General features: G+C 32.9%; 1 protein-coding gene across 3 annotated transcripts in view; it reads right to left on the bottom strand.

Moving 5' to 3' along the window:
- Positions 1 to 22136, bottom strand: part of LOC111038287 (RNA-binding protein Musashi homolog Rbp6) — a 381310-nt gene that overhangs the window by 146811 nt on the left and 212363 nt on the right. For 2 of the 3 annotated variants that reach the window (XM_022321331.1, XM_022321333.1), the window contains exons 4-5: positions 15007 to 15066; positions 9476 to 9560 (exon numbers count right to left, since the gene is read on the bottom strand). In XM_022321331.1, the coding sequence (XP_022177023.1) occupies positions 9476 to 9560; positions 15007 to 15066 (145 nt within the window). The remainder of the gene's footprint in view (positions 1 to 9475; positions 9561 to 15006; positions 15067 to 22136) is intronic. The other variant, XM_022321332.1, reaches the window with a different exon arrangement.

Genomic DNA, 22136 nt, shown 5'->3' with positions numbered 1-22136 from the left:
TCCCTCTCCAAAACTATGTGGTGCGTAAATTATACCTACCTAAAAATATTATGGTAAGTGACGTAGCTGCAAGTATAATATTGTATCGCATGCCATTCGGTCATTTGAGTCCGGATGAACCGTCGAAAATTATGCTATTCCAGCGCGTGCTTAGCTAATGTAACGACATGTTTATTTCATACCTTTAACATTGTGCCCCTAGCGGTTTTCACGTATCCAACGAACCGTATCCCATCGCATCCTTATCGCGATACTAACACACGCATCAAAACGAACATTAAGTACAATACAATTATAGAATATTCTCAATTTTATGATGCAAAATGTATGCATACCGCGAGCGTTAATAATTTTTAGTTGTCGTGTAACAGTCCAATTTACGATTTCTACAATAACGATGGTCGGTATAACTATATCGTTTATCTGCACTAAATGTTACCCCGTCAAAACTGCATTATGTTCTTAAAAGCCACAAATACGTATGGAAAACAACAAATATAATTTAGATTTATAAATGAGATCATTTGCAAAAATATGGTATACGAGATGACTGGAAGAGTACCTACACAGCAATGGCGGACGAGTAAATACAAATATAAAACGTTTCCACCATAAATAATTCAACGGAAATATAACTTTTGCGGTGATAGTCGTGCGGTTAGGATTGATAATGTATATTTACTACAAACAGTTCAGTGTATAGAAAACGGTGCTTACTTAAGTCAATTAAAAGTTATGAGATGAGATTAAGATTAAATTTGGGAATGTCTTCATTTAAGGGAAGAAAATAATATGATGAAACAAAACAACTTTGTTAAGTTGCTTGAAATTAAATTGGAGCCCGAGTTTAATGTTATCAAGTGCATTTATTCAGTATCAGTGTTTAGCTCTTTGAAATAAAACGGCTTAGCAGGCCTTACAGATGTAGAATAATTAATACTAAGAAAAATTGATTGTGTGCACAACTCCTTTAAGGTTTGATTCCACGCAATAGTTTCAAAATATAAGCGGTATTATGGCTCCGAGAAAATACTGTAGCGTATTTTCAACTTAAAAAGGAAATAAAATAAAGAAATATTAAAACCAAAATCAAACACACTTCAGAAACCGTACATTTTTGGAAACGATCAATCTCGGTTTATATGACTTGCATTTTATGCTTGGCTTATAGTAAGTATAATCTGTAATACTATGTAGTAACTCACTACACATAAATAGTAATCGCACTATTTCATTCAAATCCAAGGGGAACCTAAGTGTCGGCAGTTTTATTAGCTTTTTACGACTTGATAGTAAATAGTTTAAGAAATCAACACTTGCTTAAGTAGCTATATCTTTACTGCTATAAATTATAATAATACTGCCGTGTTTCAATCAAATGTTGTTTACAAAGTTCTGTCGGATAAAAACAGTTTCCAATAAAACATCTTAAATATCTACAGTTTGATGCGATAATCAAAAAATATTAAAACAAATAACGTTACCATTATGAAAGACCACATAATATGTTCACACTTAACCACGGTTATAATTGTGTAATAGTTATTACCAGTTGATAAGGCATGCTTTTTTTTCGTACACAATTTTCAGAAGAGTATATGAATTAAATTATCTTTATATATTTTGTTTTAATATAGTAGGAATATGACAAATGAATAATTGTAAATACGCTGTTCGATTTTACTTAACAGTAGGTATTTATTGCTATGATATAAAAATAATGAGATTTCGGATCGAATTTCGTATGAGTACTATACGATATTATATTATGCATAATATTCCAGTATATATCGTTGAACTAAATCGGGTTTTTCCTCGGCAAATCGCATGTCGCGGCAGTTATTTTATCGGATTTTCATAGGCAACAGAATCTTGCCCTCAGCCATTGTGTTCTCTTGAACGTAAATAATGTATACGCGAAATGTCTGCGAAATCACAGTCTACTACCTATTGATGTGGAATAGCACACGTCATTGGACAGCGAAACGCCAAGCGTAAAGCAGACATACTAAATTTTCCCGGCACGATGAATCCAACTCGCGTATAGTCAAGTTTATTATAAATAACAACTAGGATCTACCGAAATTCACATGCGAGACTATATTATTATTATTATTATAACTTATAAGTTTACATATAAATACGAACCCCTCCTTTTTTCTCTTTATTCTTCTCGTAAGACATAAATAAATATTACACGTTGATAGAAAATCTGAAAATCGGTCAATTGTTCAGGACTTCAGATTATTGTTGAGGCAATATTTTCTTTTTCTTGAATCGTATTATTATTATTATTATTGTTATTATTATTATTATTATTGTTATTATTATTATTATTATTATTACGTATTATATGTTATATGTGCGTCGTTTGTATTATGGATGTGTTATAGAAAAATGGGTTTCGTGGGTAAATCGTTTTTTGTTCAAAGCGGAAAAGAATGCGGTAAGGAGTTTTGTTCGACAAAACGAGTAAGGGAAAAATATATCAAAGTTATTACGATAAAAAATGCAATTTGTCTATGCCTTTAAGTGCATTAGGGCAGGTTTTAGAATTGAATACGTAACTAATAGTTTCAAATTATTATACATTCGTGATTAATGACAATGGTAATGCAATTAGCCGTATTCACGTTATCTTATGGAATCGTCATTGAAAGTTATTAATAATTAATAACATTTTGTTTTTAATAATTATTGTCAACGTTTTCAGTTGCTATCCCTAAAAGTATAAATTGGTATGGACCTGACGGATTCTTAACGAATAAAAACAATGTTGTCATAATTTGTGAAAAGTTTAACCGTAATTCTATTTTACAGTACTCTCACTGTCAGAGTTTATTCTTTTATATAAATTGTACTTTAATATTCATTTTAAATTGACTATTAGCATAACAATAAGAATAAAAAAGAATACTGGTAAATTATTTTAAATAAAGTCGTGGCCTCTTCTCGTTTAAATTAGTAAACTTTCTACGGCACTAAAGGGATGGTAAAACCACAAACAGCATGTTATACAGCCATACTTAACGCGATGTTCACCCTGTCGAAAGTTTTTGGCTCGACAGTTTGACAGGTGAAATGTGTTTGGTTTTACTTTTCCATGGCAGTATTGTCTGATAATAATAATCGAGTGAGACCTGCCCAAATTTTAGTCAGAAATATCCTTATACGTTAATGATTTTAATTTCGAAACATTTCCACACGTTTCCAAATATACGCAAAAAAGTTCTGTTTGTGAAACTGACAATGAGTCAGGAAATTGTTGAAATAGCGGTATGGAAGTTAATCTCGCACTATTATTTTCCAGCAAAGTTCATAATATGACCAACTTAATGATGACTTAAAAAAACAAATCAAGTCAGTAGATCATTGTTTTACCGACCGGTAAAAGTCATAAAATACATTGTGCAAACATATTATTCAATTTAGTAAATACCTAGGTAGCTAGTGTTATTGTCTTGTTCGAATTTCAAGCACACAGTCGGGTTTTGAATATTATTTTGTGTAAATTAATAACAGTATATGCAATATTGCTATCCAGATGGTTTTATCCGTCGTCGTCATCATCTCACGTCGAGTCTGTCAAACGACGCGCCAAGGCAACGAAATAATAATGCGCGACACTGTAGTAGCGATTCTAATGATAAACGTCTGTTCTGGACACTACCGATCTAGGGTTTATTAATTACAAACGATCTCTTCACGGGAGAAGTTTGAAAACGTCTGAGCGGTGGTGTAAAATTGACCCCTTCGGCGACACGGCAGTCATTATCTAAATAGCGCATTACACGACCCAATTTAACAGACGTTCGTCTAACTCCGAAACATTTGTAAGTGACGTGCTAAACGGACGTATAACATCGTACCCCGAAGAAAAAGGTAGTTAACAGAGTGAAAAAAACACATCGCAATTTCTGACACCTTTGCGTTATTATCGCGGTATATGTATCCGAGTAGAATAATAGTTTTTATCATTAATAATGTTTTTTTTCCCTCAAACCGGAAATCGCATACATGAAAAACGTATGATTTAATGTATTTAGTAATAGTATATGCCACGAATATCTGGGTCGGATAATTTTAGACAAACTTGGCAGTTTATGTGTAGTTAACCGCGATAATGGAAAATGTATTAACTTTTGACGACTGTGACGACGGCGATTGACCATTATTCCATTATTCGGGGGCGAGTGTAAATGGCTACATTTTCAATTATTATTATTATTATTTTTTTTTTTTTGTGAAGGGGAGGGAAAATATGATTTGCATTTTCCATGAACTCCGAGTAAGGATTTAACGTTTTGTCTATTATTATATTTTACATTACAAGATTCCAAAATGTGTTCCATTAAAATTGTGCACAATATTAGGTACCTATATTATATTATATTGTCAACTGTACTATATTATTTTACTATGAATATGAACATCATAAGAAAGAAACTCGCAGAAACTAATTCATAAGCATTTACATCAGATTCAAACGACAAATTCGTATGTACAACACAAATCTCCAAGGTGGTCATTGTAAAGTTACACGAAACCGTAAATGTTATTTTTAAACTGTACGGCTTTCAGTCACGTCATTTCCATATTATCAACAATCAACAATAAAAAATAACAATCGGTTATAGTTATTAAAAGACCTTTACTTTCGTAATTTGCTGAAATCTTTACCACTCCTCCGAAAATCGTTATAGCGCCGATTATAAACTAATAGAAAAGGCGCTGTAATCATAATTACCTTGATTTATACTATGATATATTTTTTTTTCATTTTTTTTTATAATTGGAAATAAGTTTAACGATAACAATTGTTTCAATAACTTCAAAGTTTGAATATTTAAACTATAAATGTTAATAATTTAAGTTGAAACAATACCGTAGGAATAATACCGATTACCGACTACTGAGAATCAAGACAACCATGATACTATTCGATTTGAAAATAGGAGCGGAAAAAACACTTTGAAATTCCTTACATAATTGTAAAGGGTAAAAACTTGGTAGTTTACTCAGGCGTTATCAATGTCCATGATGAACAGTTGGAAAGAAATAGTCTGTTTTTTATATTTATTTTATCTTGAAATGGATTTGTATTTAATTAAAAAGATAATAATAATAATAATAATAAAATACAGTGGTAAAATGACGTTGAGTTAGTCAATATTTTTTTTCTCCTTGCAATATTCACAAATGAAAACGTGACTGCCGAGTCTAAATGCCCAATGGTGGTGAAACGAAATCAATTTCCGATATAAAAGTCAGTATTGGATATAATAAGTTATTATTAACGAAAGGGGAACGTAGGTAGGTATAATGTAGGTAGTTATTGATAACAAATGTCATTTTTCTCATTGCCGGCACCAGATTGTGTGACATTTGGCGACTGGGTGGGTATAGAACCTGAACGGAGGTCGAGGGGATAGGAAAAAAGTAAAGGTTAGTCTACAAAAGTTCATGTATCTAAGGGTGGGGGGTGGGTTTTTTAATCAAACTGTCGTTTCTGCGGTGGGGTGGCATCACTACCACTACCGCCAGTGTGGTAATAATCGACCGTGACTCCGAACAACGTCATACGGCCACACAACCGTATAGGATAATCTCTTATGTCCTTCCCGTCCACGCTGAGAAATACCAAATGAATTACTATCTCTCGAAAACCTGCAGCTCCTCGCGCCACCGCTGCTCTTTTTTTCCACTGCCGTCACAGTCACCGTGTGTCTCTTTTAATTAATTGATCTCTCGGACTCTGGTAAGACCCTATATTTTTTTCTACCCTCTATCTCGCCACTTTGACTTTTCTTCTTTTCTCATCCGCATCAATCTGCTCGTTCCACGCATCCACCATTTCGTCCATCGGTGGACGGAGTTGCACACCAGCTCCAATTAGATTTACGAACGTCTAACGTTTTGTCACCCACTGCAATCGTACAACGGCGGCAGATTCTACCCACCCCTTACTTGCCTCTTCCAACTACCCGTTAATCGTCTCACATATATACACTGCACCATTAAGATTTCAAAAATACCACTACTTAATCCAATCACGAATTGTCCTCTAACATATTATTATGAATTACTGTAAATTGCTGTCTGTGTAATAATAAAGTTACTCAAACCAAAATACAAAATTTATCAGTTCTGTATAATTGACAACTATTGACATACTATTGCATTAATCAAAATTAATTTGTCCATAACAAAAAAAAACCCATAAAGTTATTGAAAGTGTGTATGTGTTTTTAAAAACAGCTGTTTATTTTACACTTTTTAATACTAGATTATAACCTATAAAAAACTGATATAAGATATAACCTCGTAAAATTTAAAGTGTGTTAATTATATGGAAATAAAAATGTGTTAAATCAATTGTTGAAAAATCGATTGAATTGATAACATTAATAAATTATCGCAAATATCTTAGTAAGTAAAACTTGCAATCTATAATTACTTAAATTTTATAAATATTTATTTTTTTTCAGCTCTAGAGAATTTTAGGACCATTGCTCCAAAACACATTCCTTATATATATAATCAGTATTATCTCCCTTTAGTTTTCCACTCCTAGCGTTATTATATCCTTTGATACTTTATAATACCATCGTTGTATAGGCCTTTTTAAGGGTCTCTTTCCTCGTGGTTTCCAATTCAGTACTTCTTTTGCTATTGTGTTAGACCTTAGTATGTAACTGGTTTAGTCATTCGGCTCTAATTACTCCAATTCCCAATTATATTCGGTTCTCCGAAGGCGTTAGAAATTCTTTATTCAATATGTATTCATTTCAATAAAATATGTACCGGGTTTCTACAGAAATGTCGAATCCTTGTAATTGGACTTATAAAAATTTTTATATTTCAAAAATATAATTTTTTCATTTCTATCATATTATATTTATTAAAAACATATTTCAATGATTTTAGTCAAAGTTTACTGTGAATGTTTTTGTAATTAAAAATTAAATAAATTGATTTTGCTGTAATTATGAAGATTGTGTACTAAGTACTACTAGCTAGTAGTATATTATATATAAAAAAGAAAAAATATAGAAAATGTATATTCTTGTTATTGGGTTCTAAAAAAAGCCGATTCCAATATATTATTATATATACCTTATACTATTCTATAAATTTCACTATATACATGTTTTCTGTCTACAGCATTCAATCAGTTGGATATGCTACAAGGTCTCCTTAAAATTAATCTATTTGTGTCCATTTCAGGTTTGCCACTGATTACAAATGAACCGTCAACCCATGGTTGATAGCACAGTTCAAACGTAGCATATACAAAGTTCACAATTCCCACAAAAGTTTTAGAAAGGCTTCTTTGATAACATTAATTAAACCGATCTCAGTGCATATACAATACAGTTGAAAATCTTCTGAATAGATAATTTATAATTTAAAATGAATAGTAAGTACTGTGTGTAGCTATATTTATTATTGATTTATATAGAAATACAGCAAAAAGCCATGAGTTACTTCTTTTGTGAGGAAACGTAAATCATACCAGATAATATTTTGTGCATTCTAAATACAAACCAGAGATGACTTTATAGTACTTAAAAATACATCGATATTTCTTCATTTTATTACCATTATTTTTTTTTTAAAGGCTCTTAATAAATCAGTCATAACAACGCACTCGTCAGATGAATAATCACTAGGGGTAGGTTTTAAAGAATCGCCGACGAGGCGCTTCGACGGCTGTGTACTCGAACGTATTAAAATCTTCGGTGGCATTTAATAATGGTATTATTCCACGCTGGTAATAGACTGTGAAGTGAAAACACTCGTGAGTAAAAAAAAAGACAAGTAGCAGCTTCCAAAACTAAACAGTGAGGAACGACGATCGAAAACGCGTGCGGGGTGACATAGATCGGTAGGGGTGGTAATCGCTGAAACTATATCGGGAGGAGGAGAAGGGGGAGGAGAATAAGAAGAAAAAGAAAAGGAAGAAGAAGAATATAATATATGACAGCGACGAAAGAAACGGTTGGCGGGTGTGGTGGGTTAGGGGATCAAACCGGCCGGAAAGTCGCCAGTCCGTCACGTGAAGAAATTCTCACGGCGACGAAGAGACGCGCGTAGTATTGTATACCCGAACGCAGTGCCAGAGTGGCGGCTGCCAGCCGGGTCTTTACTTAAACGAGCTAATCTCACTCTCTACCCCCCCCCCCACAACAGCCCCACATCAACTGGTCCATCACTACAGCCCACATGACCCGACGAGGGGTAGCCAGCAAGAATCACCCACCCTTACCACCAGGGCTATTGAATTGCAATCGAAGTAACGCTGAGATGGTATATAACACAATATATAGTTTTCGCACATGGCTACGTACAGTGTATTATATTAACCCTGCACACCTACTCGGTTTTCTTTCACATTCTCATTTGATGATTTTTTTTTCCGCTTCACATTGTTCGATATCCAAAAAATTAATATTTCAATGCGGCTGGCCGTGTGGTCGCGTGATACATAATATACTCACGTTTTATTTAAAAACGCAAAGTCGTGATCAGCCCCGTTTACGTGGGTATAAACGTCATTTATATCGAACTCGGATTACAGTCTCGATTTTGGGTTTACGAATCTTATTCTATTATATTATATATGGCGAGATGCGGTGGCGGTTATAATCCGATTCCCTGCGAAATGGCTAACCCAGCTCTACCGACGAGTATATAAATACTTTGCGAAAGTGACACGAGAATAAAGCAAAACATGTTCGTCGTCTTGCTATCTCCCTCGGCGATCTTTATTATAATATATAAGCTCGTTTTATATAATGTTATTAGCTCATGCATAGTTGATTTACTATTATGGATTTTGGTACACCAACGGAAACAAACGAGCTTAACTATAATCCGCAATCAAAAAACGAGAGACTACGATTGGAAAACAAAACATATTGCCGTTTGTATAGAATTATTTTAATATTATATTTTTTTGTTTCCATCGACATCATTATTTTGTCATATTGAATATGAAAACGTTCCGAGATAGCAATCGGGAAAATATTGTATTTTTAAATAGGCAATTTGCAAGTACAAAAAAAAAGCATTCAAAAAAATAAAATGGGATTACCAATGTTCATTTTGTTCTTTCGCAGAATGTATAATGTAAATTTTATCTGATGGATTTTGATCTTAAAGTAATGTGATTTTTTTTTTATTTCAACTCAAGATGTATTAACAAAATATGTATATATTATATAATATTATATATGTACAACAATTGTTGAAAACAATATTATTGTATTTTTAAATGGATACAACGTGTTTAAAGGAACATTCAAAATAATGAATCGATTAAACTAACTTTCATACCCATAAAATTCAAACAAATATTTTCCATTGTTCGAAAACATTGTGCTTGTATTATCTTTATTTCCAAGGGTCTTTGAAATCTTAATATTAAATATTAGGTAAATATAAAAACGTTACAGCTAGAGTGTTTACTTACTTTTTTGCCGTCCAACTCGTGTGATCCTTGTGCCAGAACTTTGTCCACGCTGGACGGATCTGCGAAAGTGACGAACCCAAATCCCCTGAAAAAAAAATTATGGTTTTTAAAGTCTGTAGCATACATTTTTGGAAAAAAATCTATAAAATCCATTTAATATTTGTTTTCCCTTCAGCTCTCCTCCTCAATTTAACCCCATGCAAATTAAATTTAATAGCAATCGCTTTCATAAAATATTATCTAAACCATAGCTGCCTGATGTTTGATACTAAGATTTTGAATTTAATAAATTGAATTACTCAAACTTGTAATTTTTAATAGTTTATATTATTTACACATTTATAGCAACACAAACATTTTATTTTTACACAACACAATCTTTCTTAAAGGTCTTATATTTGAATATTTCTGAGCAGGTATCTCATTGTCTATATTTTAGTTACTATTTTTCGTATAATATTCACTACTAAGTAATAATAATTAAATCATAATTAGTTTTTTTTTACATGTATTTTCTGTCATTAATTGTAATTATTATCGTTTTAAATTAATTTCTAATTTTTTATCAAGTCCTATTGATATTATTTCTATGCATACACTTTCTATAAATCATAATGTCATAGTATGGTATATTGTATTAATTGTATAAACTCTTTCCTCTACACATCTTTGTATCACCTTTGAATTTTAATCATTACATTTTCTTACGACACAGCAGCTCTTTATTATTTATTTGTACACCAGTTAATCTCAGTTGTGATATTTTGTCACACGATACACATGAAAACTATTTTAATTTCATACATCTACATTCTACATATTATTAAATTTAAAACACCTTCCATAATTCATTCATTCCCTCACGTAATTTACATTGAATATTTAATCTTTCACACCGTGATTACGGGCTATCATTCCTTTGATTAACTCTTTAGTGTAACTAAAATCAGGATTCTTATACCTATAGCAAACTTCATTTAATATTCAAATAAAATTCTCAACGAATTTATCAAAGTTTTGTTTTGGATCCCATACCAGTTTTTTTAATAATACGTTACTTTATGGTTTAATACTATTATTAGAAATATTAAATGTTTATTCTCACAACAACAGGTAATATTGGTATATACGTATATCAAATACACAATATACATAATATAAAATACAAGCTTAAATGTAGTTATAACAGAATATTAATATAATTTATTTCTACGTCAACACAAAATATTAATAGTGGCCAGAATATTAAATTCAAAAATATTATTCTATGGAATAAGTAGTTTTGAAAATGTTACAATATAGGTAAAATCGTTAATAGGTCAGGTACAAGAAAAACATAAACTATTTCCTTCTATAAATCTATTCGAGGAAACATTTTTTAGAAAGGTAAATTTATTGTTAGTTAATATCGCCAAACACCAATAATTTAACTTAACTGGTAAAAATTATATTTAATTAAGTAAAATGTGCTTTACATTATTTGTAAAGTAATTGATATTTTTGTAAATAACATAACCATTAAAACAAAAAACTTGTAAAATATAATGTGATTTAATATGTTACGTTCCTAAAATAATTTTTATAACACAAACCACAGTGTTGTAGAATCTTATACTCAACTGCAGTTTATATTTACAAATCAAAATATAGTGGTTGTGATCAAAATGTTTAACGTGACTAAGTGAGTTATTTCTTTACTTTATTCAATCTACAAAAATATTTTTTTAAGCTATACCTATGTTAAAAATATGTTTAGGATGCCAATGATACAAAAAACCAAGAAATATGTTATCTGCTTGTACATACTTTTAGTTTTACCAATATTAGATGACTTCATTTACTTTACATTTTTTTTATATTTTTAAGCTACCTACTAAGAATGTTAAGTCATGTTCATAAATAACAATTTATGAGAAAAATATTATTTTTTGTATCGATAAACATTTGGAAAATGTTGTATACAATAAGTTCGGTCAAATTAAATGTATCGAGTATTGTCTTCAAAGTGAAATCATATTATCTATCAATTATTTTTTAAATGTATAAAACATAATATCTTTGCATACTTATATACATGTAGTATATTTATATATAATATTATCAAATAATAATCTGCCACTATAACTTATAAACTTGGTACATATTTATAGTAGTTACCTATAGGATAGTAGGTATACAATAATTCAAAATGTTATAATTTATTTTCTAATAATCATCATTCCGTTTTCATCCCTATCCACCCAACATTATATATCCACTATTATGGCTGACGGCGGTGGGGTATCATGTTTTGTGGATGACGACAACAACAGCGAAATCTGTGCGGACGCCGGACACCAGATCCTGTAGCTGCAGCAGAGGTGTTCCATCCAAATAACGGGCCATCGTTACAGACTGGGCGTGAGTTGGATGTCGTCATAAAAACTGACCGCTGTCGGTCTTAGCGCGTGGTACGAGCTTGTACGCGGTCAGTGCAAAAAGTAAAGGGCTATGCGGCAAATCAAACGGCGGCGAGATGTATAACATTATATATAGGACGCGAAACCGTATATAATAAAGGGTTTGGGCCTTAAATCATACACAAAAGGGAACGCAGGGGGGCGGAAAGGATGCAGCCCTTGTGGTAGTTCGGGGAGGGGATAGAGGCGAAGCGAGTGGGACGTGGGTTAAGGGGGGTGCGAGAGGGTGCGAGAGACTTGTGCAACGGTGGCAGAACACACGCGAGGAGCTGCAGCAAACGGGGCGAAACGGTTGATTTATGTTCGGTTTTAGCATGGAACGTATTATTTGTGAAAACGTTACCACCGTCGCGGAAACCGTTCCCGCGCATCCGAACTAGATTACGTGGTAACTTGGCGCGGTATTAAATTCGAACACCGCCGCAAAATCCCTTTTACTCCTTACTCCCTGCCCCCTAAGTACCCCTCCTACTTGCCACCAATCGGTCTGAACACCACCACTCGGGGGGCAACAACGGCCGTCCTTATATAATAATAATATATATGTGTATAAATATATTATGTTAACGAAAATGTATATACGACCCCCTTTGTCGTCCACCCTTGTGATAACCAAAAAAACCCAGGTCAAAATATTATCATATTACTATTATTATTATTATTATCAACTTTATCGCTGTTATTATTATTATAATACGCAAGTGTGGCGGTACACACACACACGCATACTATATAATATGTAATATATATCTATATGTATTATAACACACAAAAGTGTTTCTTTTTTGCTCTAACCATATCATTATTAAAATATTATTTAGATACGCGTGTACATCGTTTCGGGTCCAACCGTTTATGTACGTACAACATTTTATGAGGTCCGGTGAGGTGTTACTTGTACAACACCATAACGCATACCACTATAATATACAACATGATATAATATTAATGGACTTTTTCGGTCTACGATAAGTGCCACGTGGAATATGATTAAAACCCGTTTGGACTCTATAGATAGTAATTAGGTATACACCTAAATTATATTTATATTGTATTAAAACATTGTGTAATTAAAATCCACGATGATCGTCACCAAAGCGATTGTAAATGGAGCTAGGGTCGTCGAGAGGCGCTTTCCCAAAAATGTAATTTCGTGTTGGCGTGCTGTTAATTGTTATAATATATTATCGTACACTGAATGTTTTTCGTTCAAATGATGTCTACATATATCGATAAAATTTAGTATTATACGTACAATTTTAAATTTAGTTTCTGCGTCGAGTTGGAAAGGTTGTTTTTTTTACATTAGACACAAGTAATTTATTCCAGAACTTGAATATTTATTTTCAAAATTGATCGAAACAGAAATTATAATAATTTAATTGTCAACGTTAAATCTATTTATTTTTTAATTAATGGGGTTATTAATGATTTCCCGTTTGGTATTTCAAAAATAATCAAACAGATTTAGTAACAATAAATACATATTAAAACGGTATAAAGCAGTACTGTAATAATATTAGAATCTGGGGTAGAATTTAAAAACTAGGTTATGAAATATTTTATGAGCGGATTTTAAAAGAATAATGTCAGAAGGAATAACAGACTAACGATATTTTATGAATGAATTATAAATTTTAAGTAACGGGAACAACACTTATACTAATAATAAATCAAGGAAAACAACGTCATTGAATTTTTAACTCTACAAGACATGACGAGACACTTAATACTAATTTCCATTGAAAAAAGAACTGTATCACAACTACAAAAGTATGTGCCTTGATATAGCCTTTATGTATATATTCATAAACAAAAATCCGCTTATAGTGTTTTCTTTCTTTTATACCATTAGAACTCCCCATCGAGGTATTAGACTTATGCACCAATGTAAGAATATTTAAGTAGTATAACTGTAGAAAATTAAAACAACACCTTCACAATACTTAAACCTTAAAGTGAACATGTATAGACGACGACGTACATTTTTTTCTTAAATTTATGGTGAATCTAACATACCGCGGTCGGCAGTGAAAATAATAATTGAAAATAAAAGTTTTCCCTTTTTTTGTGCCCACGATGGTAAAAAATAAAAATAATTTTAAAAACATTGAATGTCTCTTAAGTCATTTAACAAAGAGATCTTAAAATACTATTATACTCATGAGAGTCACAGCCGTACATACTACTAATAATAAATAATCTAATGACTGCATGTATTTTCTCGTTCGACTCTCTAACTCCGAGTTTTATAATATACCTAAATCAATATCAAAGTAGTAGTGGTCAAAGTTTTGTTCTAAGAATATTTACATCAAAAACATCACTCTTAGATGAACTGTTTTATTTTATTTTTTGGAAACCCCTTAGTGCACAAGCCAAATATTACAAGAATTAAATTTAGACGAATCGGCAATAATTAAAAAAAAAAAACAAACATGCACTGGCAAGAATATAGATCACGCGAAGTATATATTATATATGTTACTTTTACGCCAAGTACAACGTAAAAAAAATGTATTAGAAAAACTGGTAATTTGGTAACACTTTAAACAAAAAAAAATAAAACAAAAAACAAAAAACAAATCAATGTGGCAGCCATTTTTTTTTTTAAAATTAAAATCAAATACATCAAAAGCGATATCAATCTGCAGGTCGAAGATAAAACAATCAATATTCTAAATACGCAACGGTACACCAATAAATCAAAACATCCCAACTAAATATTAACAATGAAAATAATAAAATAAAAATAATTTTTTTTAAAAACATACAAAAATTAACTATAAACAAAACGCCAGGAATATTCGATTAGCTAAAATCGATACGAATATAAATAACAAATACATTTATATACACACAAGGTGAATTATGATGTGTATATACACGCATATAATATATTATAATTTTTATCCGTTTATAATATAAATGATTATGTTTGGTATGTAAAATGATCGGTTTTGTATATATATTTTTTTTTTTCATATTAATGGTATAGCTAATTGAATTTCCCGGTGTCGTTAAAATCACAAAACACACTCCAAAAACCTATTCCGTTAATATGTTTCCTACCTTGACACATATTTCAGCTCGTTTTCGTTTCCAGCGGTCTGATCAGCTACAGCAACACGGCTGAAACCCCAGTTATAACGTACAATCACAACTATGCTCACAACAATGGTTTTATTTAAAGATTTTTATTCATATAAATAAAAAGAAAACAAAAAACAAAATAAACAATTTATTTTTGTGTTTGGGCCGGAAAGTCGTACAACTATTACAACGTAAATCATTAAGATAGTATGCGTATAGTAGTAGTAGTAGTAGTAGTAGTAGTAGTATGCTCGTACCTATATAGATATGTCTATGATATTTATTGCACACGTCGTATAATGAATTATAAATAATAATAACGATAATAATAATAACAATGATTGACCTAATACTTTGGTTTTTTTATTATTCTTATTTTTTCGATCCTCGGCCTATGCCCGACCACCGTCCTACACCATCCGACAACCCTCGACGGGAAAACGCGTGCTGCTGAACCACCCCCGTTGAATATATTTTATATATAATAATATTATTTACATCACATACAGCTCGACATACACACATATTGCGTACACGGCACCGAGTGAATATCATCCCTCCTGCCGCCGCCGCCGCCACCACCTAGGTCAATATTATGGTAATGTGGACCCGTTTATTATTTAGATCACATCACACCGGGAATCGAACGGGACGGGAAATCCGTACGCTCGGCGGAGCGATCTCAATGCCTCATCGGCGTGCGTACCGATGCGGAATTTTTCCACTTTATATTATTTATTATACATATATACATTTTCCGTCTACTAACCCGACGACCCTATTTATACATATATATTTTTTTTTTCGCGTGGAGAGAAAAAAATTGGCGACGAGGTGGATTTGATCGCCGGGGGAGAGTTATATATTATAAACACACATATATTTATTTACTTTTTTTTTTTTGCAAATCGATTGTGACCAGGAAATTTCCCTATAAACGCGCACCCCCAAACACACGCACACACACACACACTAACACACACACACACACACACACACACACACACACACACACACGCACACGCATCACACACCATGCGCTCACAAAACGCGCGCTCTTACACCGCCTCTCGTACATGCACCCGACCACCGATGAGCTCGACGATATTTTTAACGCAAGATTAAACACACACAACGCACACACACACACACCGCGCCGTGAACACTATTTTATGAGAATACCATCAATATGACATAGCATACAAAACAGCGTATATTATATGAAATATATTTTATACTTGCGTATACGTGTTTTGTGGGTATGTGTGTGCTGGTTTTTATTTTTGTACCTATATTATATGTTTTATGCCGGCGTAAATAATATTTCAGACAATGACCCAGACGATGGTCGAACGGCGACCGGTGTACAAAGCGAATTATAGTCGGTTCGCGACCCTCGAGGGATTTTTGAATACGTGTCCGCGACCCAAAACCGCCGAAGGAGGTGACTTGGAGAAAAGAAAAAATGAAAAAAATTTCAATGAATAAAAAATTCGAATTTATACTGCGTTCTTTGGGTCAACCAATAACCCCTGGCCCTCCCGTCGGATAGCCCAACGTTTTTATCTGATATTATATTATATTATCATCGTGGTTAGTAAATAACCTTATGCAACGCAAATTGCAATGTTAAAATTGTGAGTTTTATTCGAGTTATTGTGTAAACTCATATATTATCTCTATAATATTAATTTGACCAGACTACAGTTTTTTTGAATAATTCATCATTCAACTGACATATTTACAATTTAAGATGGATAAAAATTAAGAAATACTGCATTCAATAAATCTAACTGGCATAAAAAATTTCAAGTTCGTTAATGATAAACAAAATATCATGTTTATAGGGATGTTGGTTTTTTTTCAGAGAAAACTTTTAATGATATCAAAATTGTATTTTAATCATGTTTGATTTATGTTAACTTTATAACAGGTTATCAAACTTTGCACTTTGAATTATAATTCATTAACGGTATTTTGATTCCATTAAACATATCAATATTATATTAATGGTTGCAACCACAGTTGGACAAAAGTTACTTCCTGCGAATAGAATGCATAAAGAGGGGTAGTAAATTATTTTTATAATCAAAAAATGAATGTGTCCCAAATTCCCCCAAGCATTGGACGGCTCGACACAAAGGAGGTTGACGTTTCACAAACTATAATTATTTCCCACTCCATAAATGAAGTATAAGTAATGTGCTAAAATATTTCGATTCTTCATTAATTTGATTGTGGTTGAAGCGTGTTAAATGTATAGTACAAAATCGGGTGTAGCATTTAGATAAATTAGTCAATTATATTAATAAAATTCCAATTTATTTAATTTTCAGACACGAGTTGAGGATGATCTGAATAACTGTAAGTGTCTAAATATATAATATAAATAATAATAAAACCACAAATACAAGTTTCAATTTTGTTCGAGTTGAATTGTGATAAAAAAATTCAATTTTAAGCATGATGGCTTTCGGTCATACTGTTTCGTTTTGGATATTAGAATATATTTCCCATTTCTCTACCACCATTCGGCAAGGACTACGTGCATTTATATTATTTTTATATAAGCGTACTGGTAGGTATATACTATTATACGGTACGATTTAACAAGACTAAGAGATTTTGTATCTACAGTTCTTAAAGTTTTCAGACGTGCTTGGTGGGGTGCTCGACAGAGGAAATCAAATTTCATCTCGCATTTAACCTAACCATAGACCGTAGACAAGAAAAACGAGTCTTTTTTACATCCACCATAAAGTTTCAGTACAACTTATTGAGGAGGAATAAGCGCGCGTCATGGTATCAGTATACGGTTTGTAATAAACGTATAATATAAATACATTTACTCTTAAATCCTCGTAATCGGGTAGTATTATATTATAAAAATAAAGCGAATAAAAACTTTTATTTTTTTTATTTAGGTGTAACAGATCGCCGTATTGTAGCTGCATTGCATTCATAGACGGCAGGCAGAACTTGAATGACATTATAAGGGATGGCGAATTTAAATATTTAATTTATATAAATAATCATATCATTTTAAGTGCACATTTTTAAGCCACATATTTTTAGTTGTTGTCAATCGTCTGCAAAATTATTACGTATTATCTAAATCTTATTAAGAGTGTAATATGATGACGTTGTGTTATCGAAAAACATGAAGTAACAAATTCTTTTCTTATCACCTATCGCCTGAGTCAACCTCGGGATAGGTATGCAAGACAAATGTGATACTCAATTGAGGGGGAAGCAATGCTTTGTTACCCCTTAAATGCTCGTATTATATGAAATAAGCAACATGCGATCGAGAAACCACAACTCGATATATGATAAAATGACCACCGCCGTCAAGTAATGACGTCTTTATAACCGTTAATTACAACGGACATGACTCCATATTACGAGGCAGAGTATACAAATACAGCACAATAATACAATAATGATGATGAGCATAAACGAGACAGTTCGTCATCGCAACACACGTGTACGCGTAACACACAGGTAAGCGTGGTTATGCGCACAGGTACCAGGTATCAGGAGCCTGCTATACATCGACTGGCCGCGTGTTATAGGCGTATAATGTGATAACAATATGTTGTTCGGGTGAGCGGGGGCGGGCGGTGTGTAAAATTGAACAATCAATACGTCACGCCACCGCCGTTGTCACAGTCGCAGACTCGCGGCGAACGAATAACAACGCCGCCACGCCGCCCACACGGGCATTCCGTCTATCCGTCAGCGAGCGCGATCGGCGGAACAGGTCGGAGAGACGCCCGCGGTGACGACGTGCGGGCACGAGTGCGTGTGTGTTAATGCACTCGGAACGCGAACGACAAGAGAAACACATTTGGTTTAGCGCTGGCGGGACAGGTGACGCGAAAATGCGCCCGAAACACCCTTAAACCGCCGCCGCCGCGCGATGAATAATTGTCGGCCGTCCGTTTCGAGTTCGGTGTGCGGGCGTACGCGTCCCCACCCACACCTGCCCACCTTCGCGCATAACATTTCTGTGGACGCGTGTGCATGTGGGTGTACGCATGTGTGTGTGTGTGTGTGTGTGTGTGTGTGTGTGTGTGTGTGTGTGTGTGTGTGTGTGTGCCGCTCGCCGTCGCGTCACGAACGCGCGCGCGCGCGCGCCGCCGATCGCTCGACGTTTTCGCGGCGAGACAGTTTTGCCCGCAGACGTGTTTGATCGCTTTCGAACCTGCCCCCCCCCCCCACACACACGCACCACCTATCTGCCGCCGAAAATCGTACTTAGGGTTTTGCACGCGAGTGTGCGAGTGTGCACTCCTGTGCTCCACTGCCTCCCGCCGCACACTACGACTGTATACTTTTGATTGATTCTAATGGTTTTCGGCTTCGAATTCTATCTCGCTGATAAATCGTCCCTCACATACCCTTTTCACACTACCCCGTTCCACCCCATCGCGACCTACCCACACAACCTCCAACGATGGCACGCCCCTCCCATCGTATTATGCATACGAATGCTCCGTACGGGTATTTCACGTGCAAATAATACGCATGTATAATGTATACATATATGTATATAATATAAGTGTGTGTGTATTATATAATATTATATAATATGTATTCGTGAGTGTGTATATAATAGACGTTAATACGGCGCCCGTGTACGGGTTTCCGGAGACGACGACGCCCGCGACCAACGATGAATAATATAATATATAACATAACCACGGTGGTGATTTATCAATATATTCGGAGAATATTATAATATATTATACGCGTTGGTCGATCGGGAGGGGAAAAAATATTATTACTATACGTCGTTTTTCCACCGTCTTCGTCGTCGTATACGGGATATATAAAAAAAAAAAAAAAAATACCTTGCACCGTAAATGTATAAAAAAAAAATATGGTATGTACGTGTCTCACCAAACATTTATCCCGCTCTGTTATGCATAATATTAAAATACAAGTACACGAAACAAAGTTTCAAGATGTTTTTATCCAACCAATAGTTACCGATTTAAATTATGCAGATTAAAATCATTTTTTTACCATAGTTTTTAATATTTTAAATATTGTTTTAGTCGGTTTAATAGATTTGTGATTTGTGACTACTCATGATAAATTTCTATTCAAGATAAATTATTTACGTATCGTTGGTCTTCAACATTTTAAATTGTGAATTAAAATCCATAGAGAAAATATATTTACTTATTATAGTCAATAGATAATTAAATAATCTTTGTGTAATCGTTGAGAACGAATAAGTATAAAAATAAATGATCTGGAGAGGTTAACATTTGAATAGCACATACCTAAAAAATGTAGATACATGTATGTGTTAAATTATATATTCTATTTAAAACAATTGTTTTTTTTTAAATTTTATATCAAATATTTAAATTACAACCACTTTTTTTTTAGATTTTAAGAAATGCAAGGATGTATAATAATATTATTTTCCTCTAGAAACCAACCTTCCTAAAAGCTTAATATTATTCGACTCAAACATGGTGTGGTATACGATTTCTACGCAAAGCATGATGAGAAAAGCATGCAAACAAAATACGAAATAAGTCAATAATGACAACAATATAATATACATGTATGTTATAACATTTGAATAAAAATATTTCAGAGTTTTTCATTATTTGTTTAATGTACTATACAATGTCCAGTCATCTCTTCAACCATGTTTTATCATAGGATATAAATAGCTCATATAACACTGCATGGATGTTAAAAGTTTAAATAATTGTGCCGGTTTTATTATAAATTATGTTACGGTTAACATTTGAGAAAAATTTATATAAATAAATTCATTATTCTGTAAAACCATATTTCATGTCCAATATATAAAAAACAAAAAATGTCTAAGTTTAGCAAAAATAAAATTAGCAAGTGCAGTCCTATAATGCGGGTCGTCGCATGTTATAATATTAAAATTTATAAGTACAAATATACAGAAAATCGAAAATACAGTATAAATAAAATCAAGTGATTTAACATCGTATATTTTTAATAACATTTAAATTTCAAATAAAAATATTACTTTAAATTCAATAACACATACATAGAAAGAAGGAAGGGACGCTAAATGTCATTGATATAACCCTTGTGTGACTCGTTGCAATTAATTTAAATACAGAACAAATTGTATAAATCGCTTAAAATCGATATGCAAACAAATTGAGAATTTGCAGACGGTTCAAAATATTTCCAGAACATCATACTGATTGTCAGTTGGTTTATTACAGCAATTTTCTTCTTATTATATTTTTATCCCATCTCAAGTGAGGTGAAAAAACGATGGAAGTTCTAAGTTCAAACACAATATATTGTAGAATAGATATTTTATATAGACATTCAAGTAAAAAAAAACTAAGGCCTCACCAATGGGTTACGTTTTCTCTATTCACTCGTAAGGATTCACCGAATGCCCTTGTAAAATGCATTATTCAGATAGTCATTATACCGTCATTGGATAGGATAGGGAGACGGTGATACAAAAAGTGAGTTCAGCGTTTCACATTCCACCCTTACTTTTACGCTTGTTTAGAAGAGCCTTCAATACATTTTACTTTATATTTATATATATTATACTGTGTGTGTGAAATGTGTACATTATACGTATGCACTATGCACCACACGCTAGCTGTCCAATCCGAGCACAATGTCTCATTTTCATTTATACTCTCTTCTTCCATGTCTGATCGCAGACTGCATAATAATAATCAAAAGCGCAGTGTTCATTATAATATGCCCCGACTTTGTAGACATAGCGAAAAAAAATGTCAAAACATGAAACAATAGAGGATTCCATTACTTTTGAATTTCTTTAATATTACATCTAAAAGTATTTTATTTTAGATTTGTATGTGAAAACACTGAAAACATAATATTGTATTGCAACAATCTGGTATTACAGTATGAAATTGTTTGAAAAATGTAAATAATACAATTATGGTAACACGGCGTCCAATATAGGCAATTTCGCTACACCAATGTCCGACTGAAATGGATCAATTTTTCCGAAAACTAATAAATATTTTGATATTTTAAAAAATATGTGTGTTATACGAAACATACTTTTATCAAAATCTATTATGATAAAAACACTATATCCGACT

The sequence above is a fragment of the Myzus persicae genome, unplaced genomic scaffold (genome assembly GCF_001856785.1).
Source record: "Myzus persicae strain clone G006 unplaced genomic scaffold, MPER_G0061.0, whole genome shotgun sequence".
NCBI lineage: Eukaryota > Metazoa > Arthropoda > Insecta > Hemiptera > Aphididae > Myzus > Myzus persicae.
The sequence above is the reverse complement of the archived record's forward strand: the minus strand, read 5'-3'. Positions and strand labels throughout refer to the sequence as shown.